General features: G+C 43.1%; 1 protein-coding gene across 2 annotated transcripts in view; it reads left to right on the forward strand.

The window, feature by feature from the left end:
• csul (protein arginine N-methyltransferase 5) overlaps nucleotides 1–19691 on the forward strand; it is a 116507-nt gene continuing 96816 nt past the window's right edge. For both annotated transcript variants that reach the window (XM_070529551.1, XM_070529554.1), the window contains exons 1-3: nucleotides 1–150; nucleotides 3762–3880; nucleotides 7062–7147. In XM_070529551.1, the coding sequence (XP_070385652.1) occupies nucleotides 62–150; nucleotides 3762–3880; nucleotides 7062–7147 (294 nt within the window). In that variant the 5' untranslated portion in view covers nucleotides 1–61. The remainder of the gene's footprint in view (nucleotides 151–3761; nucleotides 3881–7061; nucleotides 7148–19691) is intronic.

The raw sequence follows: 19691 nt of genomic DNA on the forward strand, positions 1-19691 counted from the left end.
CGCGCGCGCGCACATATATGTTCTACACCATGTTCCACACGCATCCCCGGCTAGTTTAAACATGGCGGCGCGAGGCAATGTGTCCTGTGGAATAGACCTACACTTTGTAGCGGACTTGCCAGAAGCGATAATTTCTGCCGGAAATGCCGGGTTAGTACTTGATAATCTCAATGTAATGTGCTTTGTGATTGGTTCTGAACGAGATCGCTTTTGTATAAGTATTGTCATATGTTGAGAAGCTGCCAAAAAATGTTATGTTTCGCCGACCTTTCGCCCCACGTGTGTAATCCGTTCTCGGATCGGGCTTGCCCTTGCTCTGCTCACATTGCACATCCAGACAGAAAGATTGCTTGCCCAACTTCTAGAGTCTCTCGACGTAATTTTGGCATTATTTTTTTAGTTGTGTAGCACTTGGTGGCGCCTATACTACCCTCGCCGAACGTTTTCGGGCTTCTCTGGGCTTCAAGAGAGCCGCTGCTGGGCTGTGTGGTCGTACCAATACCTCCTTGATAGGGCTCGTTCGGTGCACCTTGCTTTCCATAGCTGAGTTTTTGATCGTTGAGGGCATAGTACGAGATCCATTTCACCAACCGGACTCGTATCTGTTAACGCACACTAGACTGTCAATTTATTTTGCTTAGTCTTCGCTTATGACAGTTGTTGTTTGACGCTGTTTTTCGCCGTGTTTACTGTGGGATAGCACACTGTGACAATGTATTTCTATTTAAACATCTGCAGTCTACATTCGCTGATGAATGAGCGGCACTGAGCAGCTTCGAAAAGTGCGTGTTGCAAATGTTTTCGCTACTTTCTGTATATGAAGTCTGGGTTGATTATTAACGCCTTGTGCCATTGCACACACAATAATTTATCGCTTTCATAGCCCTTAGTCAGTTTTTTTCATTCATTGTGTAGTCGGGCACACTCACGCCAATTATGTATTGAAAACTTGTTTGTATGCTGGAAGTAATCGTAATACTACTGTGTGTGGGCGAGTAATCATAATAGAGCTGTTTAGAATAATGTCACCATCACTACTAGAAGTTGGAGACAGAGATTTATCTATATAGAAAAAAAAAACTTTGTCATTCGATGTTATGTCACCCAGTATGTTCAATTATGAACAGATCAAGGTTTATTAACTCATGTGTTACCTTTTCAACATGCTGTACTTGTAGACAGCTGCCATAATACGAAATTATGTAGGATAGTACATTCCATGCACTTTCCTATGATTATGCCTGAAGGACAAGGTACTTGGAAAGCATTTTCCAAGCCTGACAGTGTTCCAGGATAAATGCTGATGCTTTTTTTCCAGCTTTTTAATGACGGCTATTATTTTTCACAGATCTGTCTCCATTTGCAGGATCTCTCAATTTGTTTTTAAGTTTTCATCCTGTCATCAACTTTTTGCTTTGACGCTGTCTCATGCTTGGCTCTGCAGTGGTCTTGTACATTTTTCTAGCTCACAGTGTGTTCCATTTTTCTTGTAAAGTAGTGGGAATATTATGCAAGCTTTGTGAGCAGTGTTAGAATTCATGGCAGGGTTAAGGTGCTGTGCATATTGATGTGAAGATGCTGTCCAGTATTTACTCACGGCTGTGGCTGTTGATGACATTCTGCTGCTGAGCACAAGGTTGTGGGTTTGATTTACCGATGTGGTGGCCGCATTTCAATACGAGTGGAAAGGAAAAAACACTAGGTACCCTGCTTTTGGTGTATGTTAAAGAATCCCGAGTGGTCAAAATTAATCCGGAGCTTCCCATTATGGTAACTGTTAGAGCCTGTGAGTTGCTATAGTAACATAGTAACATGGAATGAAAGCTGCATGCACAACTGATGTCGCAGGGCATGTTTGATTTGTTTAAGCTTATTTTTAAGACGAAGCTTTCTATGCCTACCTACCCGAGCTTGGTGTGGCTGCTACTGCTGGCTTTTGCTGGGTCGGTCGCTGTCTTGAATATATTAGTGTGTGTGTGTGTGTGTGTGTGTGTGTGTGTGTGTGTGTGTGTGTGTGTACATACATACATACATACATACATACATACATACGCACACACACACAGGCCACAGGCATAATGTTAAGAGACAGAAGGAGAGCAGTTTGGATCGGAGAACAAACAGGCATAGCCGATATTCTAATTGACATTAGGAGAAAAAAATGGATCTGGGCAGGTCATGTAATGCATAGGTTAGATAACCGGTGGACCATTAGGGTTACAGAATAAGTGCCAAGAGAAGGCAAGCACAGTCGAGGACGGCAGAAGACTAGGTGGGGTGATGAAATTAGGAAATTCATGGACGCTAGTTGGAATCGGTTGGCGCAGGACAGGGGCCATTGGAGATCGCAGGGAGAGGCCTTTGTCCTGCAGTGGACATAAAATAGGCTGCTGCTACTGCTGATGATGATATGTGCGCAGAATGCAAGCTCCAGCAAGTGATCTTATATTAGCTGTGTATGCTAGTCGACAAAGTAATGCCAGAGAGTGCATCTCTATTCTGCCTAATAAAGAGCTAAATTCCCACATAGCACATGAACAGGCTCATAGGTATCTCTAAAGCGCACATACCTCTTAATGGAATAGAGCTTTATATTCAATGGCTTTGATTTTTTTTTTATTTAGCCATTGACTGTGTGCTCATTGTCCAGTATGAGTATGCACCGCTTTGACACAAGAGGTACATAATCCTTAAATACAGTTAGATATGTGCCTTCCTTCTGTGTGTATACACCTATCATCACCACTCTTCCCTCAACAAGCGTCATACATTGCCTTCGTCCTGACATTGCTCCGTAGACATTTCACTGTGCATCCACCCCATTGGTGTTTGCATTTCAGCATAGCTTGTGAATAGTGTAGTGGATAAATGTTAAAATTGCATGAAATTGTAACCTTTGTGGTGCATTAGGCATAAACATTGCATGAGATTACGCATTGCATAGAATGAATATAAACAATTGGATGCATCGCCATTAGTTCTATATACTCGTGAACAACTTTCTGTGGCAATGAAGGAAAAGCTATGGAGGCAAAGTGCACTCGAAGAACAGCACTTAATGTAATTCCTAAGTCTTATTAGAATTATCTTAAGCTAGGGAACAGGAAACAAACATTGTATGTCTTAACCACTAATTGTGGAGTATGACCCATATTTTTGCTTGTTTCTTTCGCATGTGTCAAAATGTAAAACCATCACATGTGTAAGCTATGCTGATTCAGTATCTACTCCAAGAAACTGAAAGTGGTGTTAAACTGTGCCAGACTACTTGATGCATTAACACTTGTGCAGAAGCTCTGCCCCTGTAGCTTCTGCTTCATTGCCGCAGAAAGATTCATGAGCATAGCAATTAACTGTTTCACAGATCTGCATAATATCTTTTTTAAACAAGAACTTTAAAGTCCTTGTACAAGAACTTGTGTGTTAATAGAAAATTGAGAAGAAAAGAGATAAAACTTATGTATATTTTTATAAACATAATATATACATGTGTTGTGTATAAGTGTTTGATTTTGTCAACATGTGAAGTGCTTTTTGCTGAAATCAAGTGTAAGGTGAAAAAATACTTATCACTACCTCGGACAATACTGTTATGAGTAGATTTTGTTTAGCAAAGTTGCCTAAGTAAAAGTTTTGATAGAAAAATAATGTTTTTTTGTGGAGCTATATTCAGGTTACTGATCTTTTTCATTTTTCCGAGTTGTGGTGTATTTTGATAATAGATCACACTACTTGTGTTTTCTTTGCTTTTTGGCCATTAGGTACAAATTTGTGACAGTGGACATCAGCCATCCTCGATCACGGCAAGAATGTCTCCTGCCCAATCCCAAGTCAACCCCTATGCCCTTTTCACGTTCAGACCTTGTATTACCATCACAAGGTTAGTGTTATAATCTTTATTTTCCTGTTGGATTAAGTAAGGGCATACCAAGGTGCATGGGCAGAAAGTTTTCATTTTTCTGGAGGGGCTGGGGCCCGACCAGCTTTCCCAACCCATATATATATATATATATATATATATATATATATATATATATATATATATATATATATATATATATATATATATATATATATATATATATTTCTTGCAGTTGAAGAAACTTCGTGTGACCTGGAAGAGTTGTTCATTGAAGTGACGGCCTTATATGGAAATTTACAAGACTTCATAGTAGGAGACAGTTCAATTTTACATCCTGAGTTCTCTCCCACCACCAAGAAGCTGGTGTCTCTCAGTGGTGTAATCTTCCTTTGTGTAATTGTCATATACTTCGCTATCACTTATACTGCTTCGCCTTTCCTGCTGCCTCTCTCTGTCTTTTTTTCTTCTTTTTCTGCGAGTCCAAGTATAAGCACTCCTGCAAATGGCTGCTGTTGATTCTGATTTCGAGTGAATCCCACTTGGCCTCATTTTGGTTACTGAGGGAATTATACAGGGTGCCCCAACTATCATGCATCAAGACAAAAAAAAAGAGCAGGCGCGTTACTCGAAGAAAATTTGATGCATATTGTTTCCAGTACAATGGAGTAGCTGCCAGTAATTCTTTTGTTACTGAGATTTAATTCGGCAATTGCAACGAATTGTCTAATTCGAGAAGTACTGTCCTAATTGTCAAAGTGTCAATGAGGCATTTGTAGGCACCCCCAAATGACATCTAACTGCTGTGTTTTCAGCGACATACGAATGGCATGCAATTTTTTCTGACTGGTTAGCAAACCTCATGAAATATGAAAAATATCACGTGACTACACTCCCACCCACATCATAAAGCAGCACCCTCAAATAAGCTGATTGAATGCAACTGCATTCTATGTCGCGAACCTGAAGAGAGCGCATCACCTTGATAATGGTACAGAAGGAGCACAAACAGCAGGTTTCATGGCTTTGCAGCTATTCCTCCCTCTCTACGTCACACTTATTATCCGTCTCTCAAGGCTGACTGTTCACATTGATAACAGAAGATAATGCGACCGAAGCACCGCTCTGATCAGACACGAAACGCGAAAAGCAATGTAATAGGCATAGCATGTTTCAAAATCCTGGCTTTGCTCGCACCGCATTGGGTAAGTGCATGCGCAGCTGTATTTCGTGCCAGAAACTTGCTTCGGACCAAAGCCAAATTAGTGATGGTTTAGTTTTCATGGGAGTGTATACGTGCTGCAAAAACAGGTTCATGTCATAAAATAAAAGTGAAATAAACAGACCGGGAAGCGATCCACATGCTCAGAAAAGGAAAAACCGATGCGTTCAAGAAAGTATATAACCACTTCTAAATGAGCCGAATTGGCAATTGGGACACCTGCACACACACAAAAAAATATACATTGTGTGTCCTTATTATCTATGAATTCGTAAGCGCCGTTGAACACCAGCTGATGTCTAAAGAATGTCAACAGGTCTCCTTCTACAACTACGCAGTACCGAGTCCGTTTTGTCACGTCTTTAGTGACTTCCTCGATGACCGACGCTCGAATTCTACGGCAGAGAGAAAGAGAGAGAGAGTCCAATTTAGGAAGCATTTTCTTAGGCATTGGTTATCAAACAAAGGTCTGAAATGTGACCTAGAGTGGTGTTGCCACTGCCAGTGTTGTTTGGCTGTCCTTTAGTGGCAGCTTTCTGCAGTGAATGGTGGCTTGTTGAACAACGGGACCGTTTTTGGTGAATTGAAGTGCAAGCAGCTTGTGGAAAACACGCTAACTCTGCTCCCTTTGGCAGCATTTACAGGGTACCGATGTAGTTGAGAGCACAGCTTCATATATAGACATTTACTGTCATTCTCCCCGACTAGGCGCTTAGCTTCATGTTTGTCAACCCCTCTGTTACCTGTCTAGCGCACTTATTCCAGGGTACACAGAAGATGAAAGTGCATGCAGTCGTAGCTTCCTTAGACACCGCCCATAGTGAATTAGAGATTGCTACATCCCTCATTTTGGGTGGGGAAAAAAGAAACACAAAGCTTCTAATGGCTGTTATCTGTGACAAAGGGGAAAAAGTGTGCCAGTGGTCAGGCGCCACTTCAGTAGTTGAGTTTCTCCAGCAGGTGCAGGCAACTGTGGGTGGTAGGAGCAAGAAAGAAAGGGTGAGGGATGACCATGAGTTGAAGCCATGAAAAGACAATGATGGCCACTGTGAAGCAGTTTTAGGTGGCCGAGTATAAACAGGATATCTGTGCATCCAATCCTAAGTGATAGATTTACTTCTTTCATCGTAGCCTGTGCAACCCAAGAGTGGATGGCTGTAAACTTTTGCAGCCATGTCATCTCCAACGTGGCTTCTTTGTTCACAATATTTAAACCTGCAATTTTAAACACTGCTATTTATGCAAGCTGTCGCTTAGAGGTAGACAACAGACTGCCACACAATGCTAAAAACTTTCAAAGGCTGCTGTTGTGGTTACACTGGCCAGTAACGTTAACAAGCACCATCTGGTCCAAGTATACAACAGTTTTGGAAGCCAAATTCAGTCAATTATTGAGGCTGATGATGATTGTGTTCAACTGATTTTTAAAGCAACAGAAGCAAAATGCCCTTTAGTAGTATTGATATGAATGGAACTCTACGGCATGCAGCATGGGTGATTGCCACATTCCCTTCTGCTGTGCTTGGAGTTTTTGGCCATTCTTTTAAAAGAAGGAACAGGAAAAAAAGTTGTTTAAGAATTTATGAAACTTTAAAAGCCTCTTTGTTCTCAAAAAGAAAAGTGTTGACACACATACTACTATACACTGTTCAACCTATTTGCTACATTCATAATCAAAAGTTCAATACTGATTTAAGGTAATTGGTTGATAGATAATTTAATAATAATAGCCAGCCCTCCTCCTTTTGCTTCACTGCATACCATGTGTAACATTAAGGTGTTGGTCCAAATTACCTGGGCACCTTATAAAATGTCATGCAACTGATTTTCTACATGTAGATGTCACTTTCTCTTTTGCATGTATGTCTCTTGTTTAATAGGAAATGTTGAACTACAAAATAAAGTATGGCCTACTGTCAGCACAGTGGCAGCATTGTATTCTTGATATCACATTAACATCATATTACCTATGTATTTCAGATTGGAGCTCTTTGGTGACCCTCAGGGTTTCTAAATGGATTGATGTGGATTCACCTGTTGAATCCTTCAGGAAAACATGCGAGAAGGTAAGCACATTATTTGCTGTTATGCATTTCTTTACAGACATGTGGTCCCTGTTTTTGTGAAGGCATGAATTCCTATGTGAAAAGTGAAATGGCCATTTACCGATGTGTGCTGTTATATTCCTTAAACCACCTGTGAATTTTAAAATATTTTTCTACAAAAGTACCTTTTGCCTTGATTCCTAACATTGTCCACCAGAGGGTTTCAAACTTCTTGGCCTTAGATACCCTCCCCAGTCTTCCCAAAAACATGCTATATTTTGTAGAAGTGAGAGCAAAAGCTCACAAGTTATTGGATCATTCAAATAGGGTAATCGGTATGTGACTCTATGCCACTTAGTCGTGATCTGCATGATGTCGTACTTCCAGATCAGAACTACATTAAGTGCACCTTTTGTGATATTGATGTCCTTGTGTATAAAAAGTGAATAGTATAATTCTACATGCCCGCATAATCATCTTGTTGTCCACCATGTTGTGCATGACCATGTTTGTGGTTTCGCCAGAAATTGGACATCATATACGTTAACATGGTGACTACATGAGTTCGACAAGGATAACCATTGTAGCACCACTGCTGCTCAGGGGAGGTTAGGAAGTTGCAAAGTGAGTTTTGTTGATGGTATACACTGGAGAAGCCCAAATAATTTGGCAAAACAAAACGCACAGTACAGCACACTACGGTTTTGTAGTGTCTCTAATTAAGAAAAAAATTCTTACTAGGATCTCGCGGCACACATGCATATTCAAGCTCAGACCTTACAAGTGTTTTATATATCGGGTGATCTATTTTAGTAAACTCACTGCGACAGGATATCGAGTGAATACCTATGTTCACCCCATGCCAGATGCCAATGCCTAGTTGTTTGCATGTACAGTCATGCAAACGGTGGCCTGTTCTAATGATCGGGTTTGTCCATCCCGGTGCCCTGCTCCGAAACCTTTTGTGGTACTGTGCTTTGGTGGGTGTTTTAAAAGCCAATGCAAATGAAACCAGTACTTTTGTGTTGCTACACATTCCTCTCCCAAAATAATTACACTGGACAGGAGATGCCACACTGTCATGAAATTACAATAAGAAAATTTTTCAGGCAAACTGTAAGTCAGGGCTCCACTATACGTGTGGTAATATGCCTTATAGAAAAGTTTGTCTGTTAATCTTTCAAAAGTCGAAAGGTCAACAAGTAAGCTTTTTGGAGGAAAGATCTATACACTAAGTGAAGTGTGGCCTTGCTGCTATGTGCCAGTGCATGCAGTACATAAATTATGTCAAGGAACAAGGATGAACTTTAATTAGCTCTCATATACCCAGATTCAGAAATGTAACTTAAGTTCAAGCCCATGCTTGACTAATTTAAATGACACCTGGCATTAACGGGCCCAAAGAGGCTCACTGCGTTTAGTTCGGCGCGTTCACGACAGGCATCACTTAGATCAAGTCAAGCATGGGCTTCAACTTAAGTTGAATTTCTGAATATGGGGGTTAGTGATCCTTGCCTGGGCAGCAAAAATAAAACCTGCAGACATAGCCACCTGTGGCTCTAGTCTGCACTCTCCTTTCTGGACACAGCGTACAAGCTGTTACAGCAATACTATCTGCACTAGAGCTTAGCCAAGTCTGCATGCAGTAGGTGTTTAATCAGTTGCTGTGAAATCATGTATGTAAGAATCCATCCAGGTTGTTATCTGTGCTTGTGAACATGTACTTTCCTGACATGCTTAGGGTGCCTTGATGCCCAGCGCCGCTTTCAGGGTGGGGACACCCACGCTTTTCAGTGCCATCTTGGTTCTTTCCAATACGGAAGCGCTGGGTGTGTGGTGGCTCTAGATTAGCCATTGGGCAGAAAGAAAGGGCAGGCAGACGTGCTAAGGGCAACACCGGTGCGATTTAAATGCAGATTTTCTGCTTTACCATCTGATAAGCAGTTTCCTTGCATAAATTGCTCGTTTCAAAAGAGGTTGTTCGACACTTTTCGCAAGTATCACAACCTGAAGGTGGCATAATTTATTTGCAAGGTTACCCCCTTTTTTATTTACTCATTTCACTCGTAAACGTCCCACGAATATTACTGGAATTCCACACTTGGCTGAAATTTTCAGTGTGAAGCTCTTTTAACAGTAATCTTGTTTATTATGGTTTTCCTGTAATATTTATGAAAGTAAAAGAAAAATTAGGAGACTTCGCGTGAGTAGACCTGCAGCAGTTCAGGTGCCTACTAAGGAATAAAAAGTGCACTGAAAACAGTTTTCAACAAACACACTTTATAAGCTCTCAGCGAGGTTATCTAGCTAAAATGTGGTTGCCCTACTGCAGGCACGTATCTGCTACAGCCTTGCTAGCATAACACTCAGCTGGCTTTTCAGGAGTGTTAAGCCATTGCAGATAGATGTGGAGACGTGTGGATACAAATAACACTAACATCTTCCATCTCATCAATGGTCGTGGTCAGTGTTGGCTGACGTGGATGCTTTCTATGGTGGGGCCGAGCTGCAAAAATTAAAAATAGTAATAACTCTAACGTTCCTGAAGGGATTCACTTAAACGCCTATGTAGAGAGATGGGTGGTGTCCCCCATTTTAATCTCCTCTGCCCTAGCATCTTCTTCTTCCTCCTCTTCTTATCCCTCTTCATCGTCTTCTATGACTCTTATGGAGCAGACCGCTTCACTCCTCCGGACTTCATTGTTTACATCTCCTGGTGTAATATTTGAACACATTGCTAATGGAGGCGTACTCCGTTTGCCCAGAGTCTCCCAAGTACCAGTTGGTCTTCAGGATACCACGCTGCAAGGCAGTCTTGATTACTTGAAAGGGTCCATAAAACTTGTAATTGGAAATGCCACTGCTTTTCCGTACTGAGACGCGGTCGCCGGGTTGTATGTCCGGTATGTCGCTGCTGCGCCTTCTGTCAAAATTTATCTTCGTTCGATCTTTATGTGCCTTTTCGCACTTTTCTTGCTCTCAGAAAGCTTCAGGTTATCAAGAAGGCCTAGTTTGTAATCCGCTGGAAGTGTGGGCACAGTCCCTGAAGCAGCGAAGAGGGGGCTGCATCTAAGACCACTCGTGCAAGAACGATTGTGATATCACAAAGCGGCTTCGAGGCAGCACTTACAACCACCTGCACAGTTTGGGTACATTTTTATGTACTGTTTTGTGTCTCGTATAGCATGTTCGGCAAGTCCATTAGCAGCTGGGTGACATGGTGAACAAAACTTGATTGTCATTCCTTTATTTCCCGCCCACTTTGCAAGCTTTTTGATCCAAAAAGCAGGTCCATTATCACCCACTAAGATCTTTGTGTCTTGAAAACACCCAGCCTTAAGAAGAGTGATGACGCTGTTGGTGTCTTCCTTCTCTGCCCTGGCCATAACCATCCTTGTACATTCATGGATAGCCAGCATGAAAGCTTGTTTTCCTGATGCCTTCCCCTTTCTTTCTGAGCTCCGCGAAATCCAAATGAACAACTTCAAATGGTATACTTGAGTGCTCTGTGGTTATCATTATATCTGTGGGCTGCCTGAACTTGACTTTATTCGTCTGCCATAGATGGCACGTTCGGATGTAGGCTCTGGTATCATCCTTCATACCTGGCCACGTAAATTAATCTCTTGAGCAGTTTATTGTATGTGCGCCAGGAACCATCATGCCCTCCGGATTCTGGGGTGTCATGGTAGAGATGCAGTATTTTGGGAGTCATTGTGTCTGGAACACGATATTTGCCATCGATAAACTTCATTTCTTCGGTGCCCTCCCAAAGCTTCATGTGATTAATTTCTTTAGGGTAGTCTAATGTGTTCGGTACCAGCAACCTGGACAGTGCATGAGCGTTGGTAAGGAGAAGACCGGGGCGATGGGAAATGACGAAATCAGACTGTTGGAGATAATTTACCCATCTAGCGATGCGTCCTCTTGGTTGTGTCATGCCAAGGTGAGTCAGTGTAAGTATGATCTGTGAAAAGGGTGAATTTCGCACCTTTTAGGTAAGTTGGAAAATACTGCACAGCTTTCAAGACTGCCAGTGCTTCTTTTTCTGTTGTAGAGTAGTTGATTTCATCTGGCTTCAGTGTATAGCTGTAGTACCCGACTACATAATGCTTTTGGTGGTTAGACTCTGATGATTTCTGGCAGGGAACGTCGCTGGTCGCATAATACGATGCATCTGTATTCAGCACCAACGGCAAGCAGAAGTCTTGTATCTGTAGGATAGGGTCCGACGATATCATTCTCACAAGTTCACCGTACGCAGTCTCATACTCGTCATCCCACTGGTAAGGTATACCTTTCTGCGTCAAACGTGTGAGACATCTCGTCTTAATGGCATAGCCTTTGATGAAGGACCTGAAATGTCAGGCTACACCTGGGGAAGCACGCAGTGAGTGCATATCAAAGGGCTTCACCAATTTTGATATTCTTTCAATTGATTGCTGCTTTGTACTTTTCGTGGACTCGTCAAAAACTCTTCCAAGGATCACCACATTTTCTTGGAAAAAGGCACTTTTTTTTTTAATTTCACTTTGAGATGTGCAAGACTGAGAGCATTCAAAACTTGCGAAAGATGTTTCTGATGTTCTTCCTTTGTTTTTGAATAAATAATGAAATCATCAGTGTAAACGTTGCAGAACGTGCCCAGGTATGGCTTCTGCGTTTCATCAATAATTTTCCGAAACCATGCTGGGGAGTTCTCATTATACTCATATAAGTCGAATGGTGTAACGAAGGCAGTGTACTTTTCCATTTCTTCAGTCAATGGAATTTGCCAGAAGCCTTTGCAAAGGTCTAATCTTGAAAACCAACGACAACCACTGATCTCGTCAATTATGTCATCAATCCTCGGCATTGGGTAAAGTATCAGCTCAGTTTGTTGATTAAGAGCTCGGTAATCTGTGCAAAGACGGAAAGTTCCGTCTTCTTTCGGAGCAATAGTTATAGGCGATGCAAATGGTGACACTGACAATCGAATGATGCCAGCATCCACCATCGCTTGTAGCACTCCTTTCAACCATATCTTCTTTTCTCATGACATATTATACGGAGTTCTTCTAACCACTGCTTTGTCTGCGATGTTAAAAGGAACCGCATGAGATTTTATCGCTGGTGGGTAAGTTCCCTTTGCAGGAAAGCTCTGGGAATGCCGTTTTTATGTCATCCTCACAGCAAATTTGTTTTAGGTGTCCCGGTACCTCTAGCTTGTGCTTTCTTGTTAAGTTGTCTTCAATCAAGACATTGTCGTCCCAGTAGATGTTCATTTATAACTTTTTCATATCAGGGCAGGACAGCAGAAAGTCATACCTTACATCCGGCAATACTAATACGTGTGTTTGAATGCTGTGACCTTGACATTCAAGAACTACACTCGCCCACTCATTACGTGAGCTCACAGTCCCATCGTATGTCCGGATGCGCAGGGCCCTGCCACTATGCAGGCGGCTGACGTGCACTAGACTCTTATTTATTATGGACACAGAGGCTCCACTGTCCAGGAGTGCTTTCATTTCAATGCCATTGACCTTGACAGGGACGTGAAGCAAGCAAGTGGATACTACGTACACAGTATCATACATTTGAGGCTTTTCATTGACACTGTTTTGTTTCTGTGGCAACAATTGACGTATAGTCAGATCCTTCAGTGTGGCATGTTGACTACTCCCCTCGACACAATCGGTAAGGCGATACGAACTTTCTTTTAGGTCATGTGTTGGGCTGGGTGGAGGAACCCTTTTTTGATAGGCGGTGAACCCATCTTTTGTGTTCAGCTCACTTGAATTAGGAATATCTCTTGTTCTGCAGGCCTCTAGTTTTTACGTTAATTCCGTTGTTGGTAAGATCAATTGTATGCACTGCAGGAGGTCTTGAAATGTCCCTGATGCTTTTATCTGAACTTGATTTTGTACATCTACAGATAGCCCTTGTGTAATTAAAGCTGTAACGGCCGTCGTGGTGAGCTTAGGTTCCGCATCATACAACAAACAATGTTTTTCGAGTACGTACTCTAGTAAAGAACCGCACTGGTATGTAAAATGTGAAGCCACATCCCAACTTTCAACAGGGCTTTGGTGGAAAGCCTCCAAAGAATTGCTTTTCCAATTGCTCCCGCAAGATGGTAGCTTATCAAAAAACTGCATGTGTTACCACTTTCTAGCGGTGGCACCGAGGTAGCGACGCACATTCTGAATCTTCTCATCATCAGAGAGCCACCCGTTCTTCTCACATGCATATTAGTAAAACCAAAGCCAGCAGTTGGGACTCGCGGAGCTTTCCTAAAAATAAAAATGCTACCAAAGTATTAGGGTGAGAAGGAAACTTCCCTGAAATGTACATATCAGGTATACAAATGGTGGCATCCCCAAGTATTTGTCCACCCACAAAGAGCATGTTATTTTTACAATGCACACACCAGGTTCCTTTCATACTGCTAGCACCAAAAGCTTGAGCAGGCTTATGCATTAACATACTAGAAAGGAGCATTTTCGTGCACAAGTACATATCAGGTCTACATGAAGTTTCATAGCTTGAAGCACGCAATACCTTGCAGTGTATTCCACCTTACCTCGACAATGTTTGCTCCTGAGAAGGCTGACAGGAAATAATATACATATCAGCATCTGTCTTATCATGTACATCTAAAAAGAACCTTGCTTAAGCTTCGAAACTTGTGCAGCCTCACTATCTAATACACGAATTGATGGTGAAAAAATAGAGGGCAGCACTTTTGAGAAAAATGTCTGCTAACCATCTAGCAGAATCAATACATAACAACAATGAATGCACCACAAAAGCAGAAGCGACCCACAGAAATTCCTAAGGAGCTGGCTATGATGAGCGTATGCCATGGGATTGTAAAGAAGAACAAGAACCCTTGCTAACAATATTTTGCTGTACTCTTGACCTAAAGGTTCAATATTGAGTTAATGAAATAAAGTAAGCAAATATTCGCTTCCATTGCGAAAACCCACAAAGTTTCGTAAAGAGTCTTTGTAGTAAGCAATGCACGCAACATATGGACATTGCAGGAGCAAAGTTTAAGCGAGTGCAGTCTGCAGAAAATAAAAGCAATAAATTTGTGCATGAACCATGTACTGTATTGAATTAGTAGGAGAAGCAAGTAAAGAAAAATGTACACAGCACATGACTGCACCTTTTAGAAGACTTTGCACAATGCCAAATATTTAAAAAAATCATATGCACATTTACATACGCCTGTAGTCGAGTAGGCACCGCATTCCACTTGAGGAGCTGTTGTCCATCCTGACAATTTCATTCAAATTCAACCTGCTCAAAGTGGAGCTGTAGTAATGAAAAAACGAGGAGCAGTATGTTATTAATAGACGAGCTGGCTAACGAAATCGAAGGCACTTTCCTCGCACACACCCAAGTCGACGAACAAATAAACCCCTCATGCTTACAAGGAGGTCATTACCCAAACTCAAAAAGGAAATGAGTTTACAAGCACCCCAACACTTGCAGCTACAAAAAAAAAAGATAAATTCACACACGTCTAAAATAAACCTACGCCATTGCAACAAGTCAAACACGGCGATCACACCATAATGCATTTTTATAATCACTACAATAGGCATGTGGACATATACATGCAGCTTCTCTGCGAAAATGAAAAGGATTACAAAGGGCCATTATTTTTGACAAAATCATGATCTTGCCCCGCAGGGGCATCTGCGTCAGCAGGCGTTTGGTGTGTTGCGACACCACATACCCGAGCACACGAGGGTTGGACCCTCCCGCGTTTAACCGTGCGTGGCTTAGCCGTGTCTGGGGAAAAGGGGATCCTGGGGGTTGAGCCGATGCCAGGTGTTTGGACCTTTACGGCCCCTCGGCGGAGGCAACACACTCCTTTGGCCTCGGCTTCACGTAGGCGATCACACCATATTGCATTTTTATAATCACTACAATAGGCATGTGGACATATACATGCAGCTTCTCTGCCAAAATGAAAAGGATTACAAAGGGCCATTATTTTTGACAAAATCATGATCTTGCCCCGCAGGGGCATCTGCGTCAGCAGGCGTTTGGTGTGTTGCGACACCACGTACCCGAGCACACGAGGGTTGGACCCTCCCGCGTTTAACCGTGCGTGGCTTAGCCGTGTCCGGGGAAAAGGGGATCCTGGGGGTTGAGCCGATGCCAGGTGTTTGGACCTTTACGGCCCCTCGGCGGAGGCAACACACTCCTTTGGCCTCGGCTTCACGTAGACGGCACCCCCGGACTGACCCACCCGGGGGAAATCGGTAGTTGCCTTTTCCTGTCTCTCTCTCCCTCCAATCTTCATCTTTTTCTCACTTTCTATCTTTCCTCTCCACTCTTTATTTTCGTGTTACTTCCGGCTTCGTAGGCAGCGAGGGTTAACCTTGTGCATTATATCCAGCCTTGGGTATATGTATTCGGTTACAGCGGAGTTGTACCGCTGGCGTGCGCAGAACTGAATATTTCCGTCCTGTGTCGTCCCCTGGTTGGGCTCCTTGGTGGGCGGGGCCATTCCTGCTGAAAACACCACACTTCTGATGGCCACTTCTTTTCCCCGACTACCTGATCGCCCTCAGAAACGAGGGTGCACCGAAGATATTTTCCAATTTCTTGGCAACAAACCGCCAAACTTCCCCCGATTCCTTGTAATTCATTCAAACAAACCTGAAAAGACCATGAGAATGATTTCTCCTTTCCTTGTGTCTAAGTATCTCACTGAAACTCTTGGTACAGGCTATAACGCATCGAAAATGGCTAGCGGTGATCTCCTTTTGGAACTCCGTGATCCAAAACAGTTTGAAAACCTTCCTAAAGTTGAGTCATTTGAGGAAATCCCAGTAACAGCAACCCCACACCGAACTATGAACACCAGCCGTGGTGTTGTTTCTGACGACGATTTGATGGAGCTAACAGAAGCCGAACTGTTGGAAGGCTGGAGTGAGCAAAATGTGATCAATGTTAAAAGAATCATGCTAAGGCGCGACGGGAAGGAGATAAAAACCAAGCATCTTGTACTGACTTTCTCCTCAAGCATTCTACCTGAGACACTCGAGGCCGGCTATGTAATGCTACAGGTCAGGCCGTATGTTCCAAATCCTCTCCGCTGCTTCAAATGCCAACGTTTCAGCTACAGTTCCCAAAACTGCCGAGGCCGGCAGACATGTGCAAAATGTAGTTCCCGTGTCCATGCCTCTGAAGCATGCGTAAACGCTCCACACTGCGTGAACTGTGATGGCGAGCATGCCGCATACTCGCGGTATTGCCCGTCTTGGAAGAAAGAAAAAGAAATAGTCACAATCAAAGTAAAGGAAAACATATCATTCAAAGAGGCACGCAGGCGGGTAGCATACCTTCCAAAGACCAGCTTTGCTGAAGTGGCGCGTCAGGGGGCAGCGTCACAACGGCCTCCGGCGGCTGTCCGATCCACAAGCAGCGAGTCGACAGTTAGGCAATCTGCCCCCATGGTGGTTGCAGCTAGCGCTGCTCCGCCAACCGAGCAGAAGGGACCATCGACCCCGAAGGTAGGCGCAGCCGAGGTGGCCCCAACCTCCCCGGCCCCTTCCAGCGCTGTCAACAGCCGCCGCAGCCAAATCCCTTAGGGAGCCCCATTGACCTCCAGGCTGGTGGGTGCAGGGGTCTTGCCCTCCAAGGCAGGACTCTCTCTGGTAACCTCTCGCTTGCAAGAGCACGTGTCCGGAGCCTCACTAGAGGCAATGGACACTACACCTGTCCTGAAGGCGCACCAAACGCCTAAGGAGCGGCGAGGCTCGCTCGAACGCTTCAAAAAGGGCAAAACCCCGATTACAGGGCCTCAAAAGAGCTCTGTAGTCTAAGGCATAACTTCCATTTTCGTACACACAGCACCAAATTAACTTCATTATGGACACGCTAATTATGCAGTGGAACGCCAGCGGTCTCCTCAGAAACCTTGATGATGTTCAAAAACTTCTCTACGAACTCACTCCAAAAGTGCTGTGTGTACAGGAAACCCATCTTAAATCTAAACACACTAACTTTCTTCATCATTATGTTATTTTTCGTAAAAATTGTGATGATGCCATCGCATCATCTGGTGGTGTAGCCATTATACTCGACAAAGGTATAGCGTGTCAACATCTACAACTACAAACGCCCCTAGAGGCAGTGGCCGTTCGAGCCATACTTCTAAACAAACTTATTACCGTCTGCTCTCTTTATATACCCCCGCATTATCAGCTCCATAAACATGAATTCCATGCATTAATAGATCAATTACCCCAACCCTATTTGGTTCTAGGAGATTTCAGTGCACACAGCAACCTACGGGGCGACTCTCATTGCGATGTGCGATGTCGACTGATTGAACAGTTTCTGTTTTCATCTGGTGCATGCCTTTTGAATGGTAAGGCACCTACATATTATAATACTGCACATAAGACCTATTCCTCTATAGACCTCAGTATTGCATCTCCCACCCTTTTACCTGATCTTAAATGGAATGTTATTAGAAATTCATACGGGAGCGACCATTTGCCGATAGTTCTGTCTACACCGAAGATGAATGAATGTCCCCCACAGTTTCCTCGGTGGAAAACTGATTCAGCCGACTGGGAACAGTTCCAAAAAATTACTCTCATATCGTGGGCTGATGTTTCTGCTCTAAGCCTGGAAGCTGCGGTTGAATACTTCACTTTTTTTCTGATTGATGCCGCGACCAAATGTATCCCAGAAACAAAGGGATCATCTAACAAGCGCCGTGTTCCGTGGTGGAACAAGGAGTGTCATAACGCGCATAAAAAGCAGAACAAAGCATGGGGGTTGCTCCGCGATTCTTTGACTGCAGAAAACCTTGTTAATTTCAAGCATGTCAAATCTCAGGGAAGGAGATCGTGCCGACAAGCTAGAAGAGAGAGTTTGCAAAAATATATATCAGGAATTAACTCTTACACAGATGCGACAAAGGTCTGGAATAGAGTGCACAGAATAAAAGGCCGACAACCTTACTCGCTACCCTTAGTAAATACACAGGGAGGTAGTATGGAAGACCAGGCGAACTATCTAGGCGCACATTTTGAACGCATATCCAGTTCGTCGCACTATTCTGACACATTTCAAAGCCATAAAACACTTGAATGAAAAAACCAGTCAAAAACACAAAGGACAAGAGGAGAGGTTCACACCACTACGACTGGACTATCAACTGAGGTTTATTAGAATCGGTGTAGTCCCAGCAAGGCCAGCAGAGCATGCGCAACTGCATCATCACTAATCACATAGCATAGTTTTTTCGTTCAAGTATGTACCAACTGGCCCAGATTTCAACCCTTCTGCCATAAAACACGAATAGAACAGCAGCCATTAGTACGAAAAAGTGCAAAATGTGAGGCATACAATAGACCATTTGGTATAGCAGAGCTTCAAGCAGCACTGAATGGCTGCAACAAATCTGCCCCAGGCTCTGAGCGCATAATATATAAAATGTTAAAGCACCTGCCATCTGAAACACAAAAAACCCTTCTTTTTCTTTACAATGGTACATGGTCTTCTGGCCAGAATCCGGCCAGAAAGAATATGATCTTCCGGCTCTGTCTGGAAAGAGGCCATTATAATTCCCATTCTGAAACAGGGTAAGGACCCTTTCTTGGCAAACAGTTATAGGCCGATAGCGTTGACAAGCTGCCTATGCAAACTCTTTGAAAAGATGGTGAATAATCCCTTGCTCCACTATCTTGAAACCAACAAAATATTAGACCCATACCCATGTGGTTTCAGGGAAGGTAGGTCGACGACAGACCAGCTTGTCCGCATGGAAATGTACATCCGTGAAGCCTTTATCCACAAACAGCTTGTCGTATCTGTATTCCTTGATATGGGAAAGGCATACGACACTACATGGCGCTTCGGGATCCTTCGGGATCTTTCTGGAATGGGTATACGCGGCAACTTGCTGACCATTATTATTATTAACCACTATTTTGCCATTGCATATGACGTAACTCGAGGACTATAGTGGCTATGCAGAAACACAAGTAAAGAAATTACTTGTGATGACAATAGCAAAGAGAGATGAACTGGTCATTCACTTAGACAAAGGCTGGAAAAGTGTACGCACGGCAAACCAGCAGTCCCACCCCCTCTAGATAAGCTGTGAAGCTGATCTGGCAAAGATGTGTGACACAAGTTGGGGTTAATCGTGTTTTTTTTTTATTCTATCACTTATGGTAGTTCTATCACTATGGCTGCCCCAGAAGATATCATGTTCCTTGCAAATAGTGGTTATCTAGCCTTTTTACATTGTGATACAACAGTCTCTGTGCAAAAAGTGCGATGGATGGCGCATATTTCTTAGCGAATTTCTTGTTAGATTTTATGTGATCATGTTAACGGAAACATGGTATTCCTACGAATCAGATGTACTTTGCTTACCAGGATACCAAAGTTGTTACCCTAATAGATGCTCTCGACGTGGTGGTGGCATATTACAATTAATATCGGAAGGAATTTCATGCACCCTGTTACCACAATTCACAAAAATCGCACCTGACTACGAGGTTCTAACGTTAGAGCAGGCAAAATATTTGTGGTTGTG

The sequence above is a fragment of the Dermacentor albipictus genome, chromosome 1 (genome assembly GCF_038994185.2).
Source record: "Dermacentor albipictus isolate Rhodes 1998 colony chromosome 1, USDA_Dalb.pri_finalv2, whole genome shotgun sequence".
NCBI lineage: Eukaryota > Metazoa > Arthropoda > Arachnida > Ixodida > Ixodidae > Dermacentor > Dermacentor albipictus.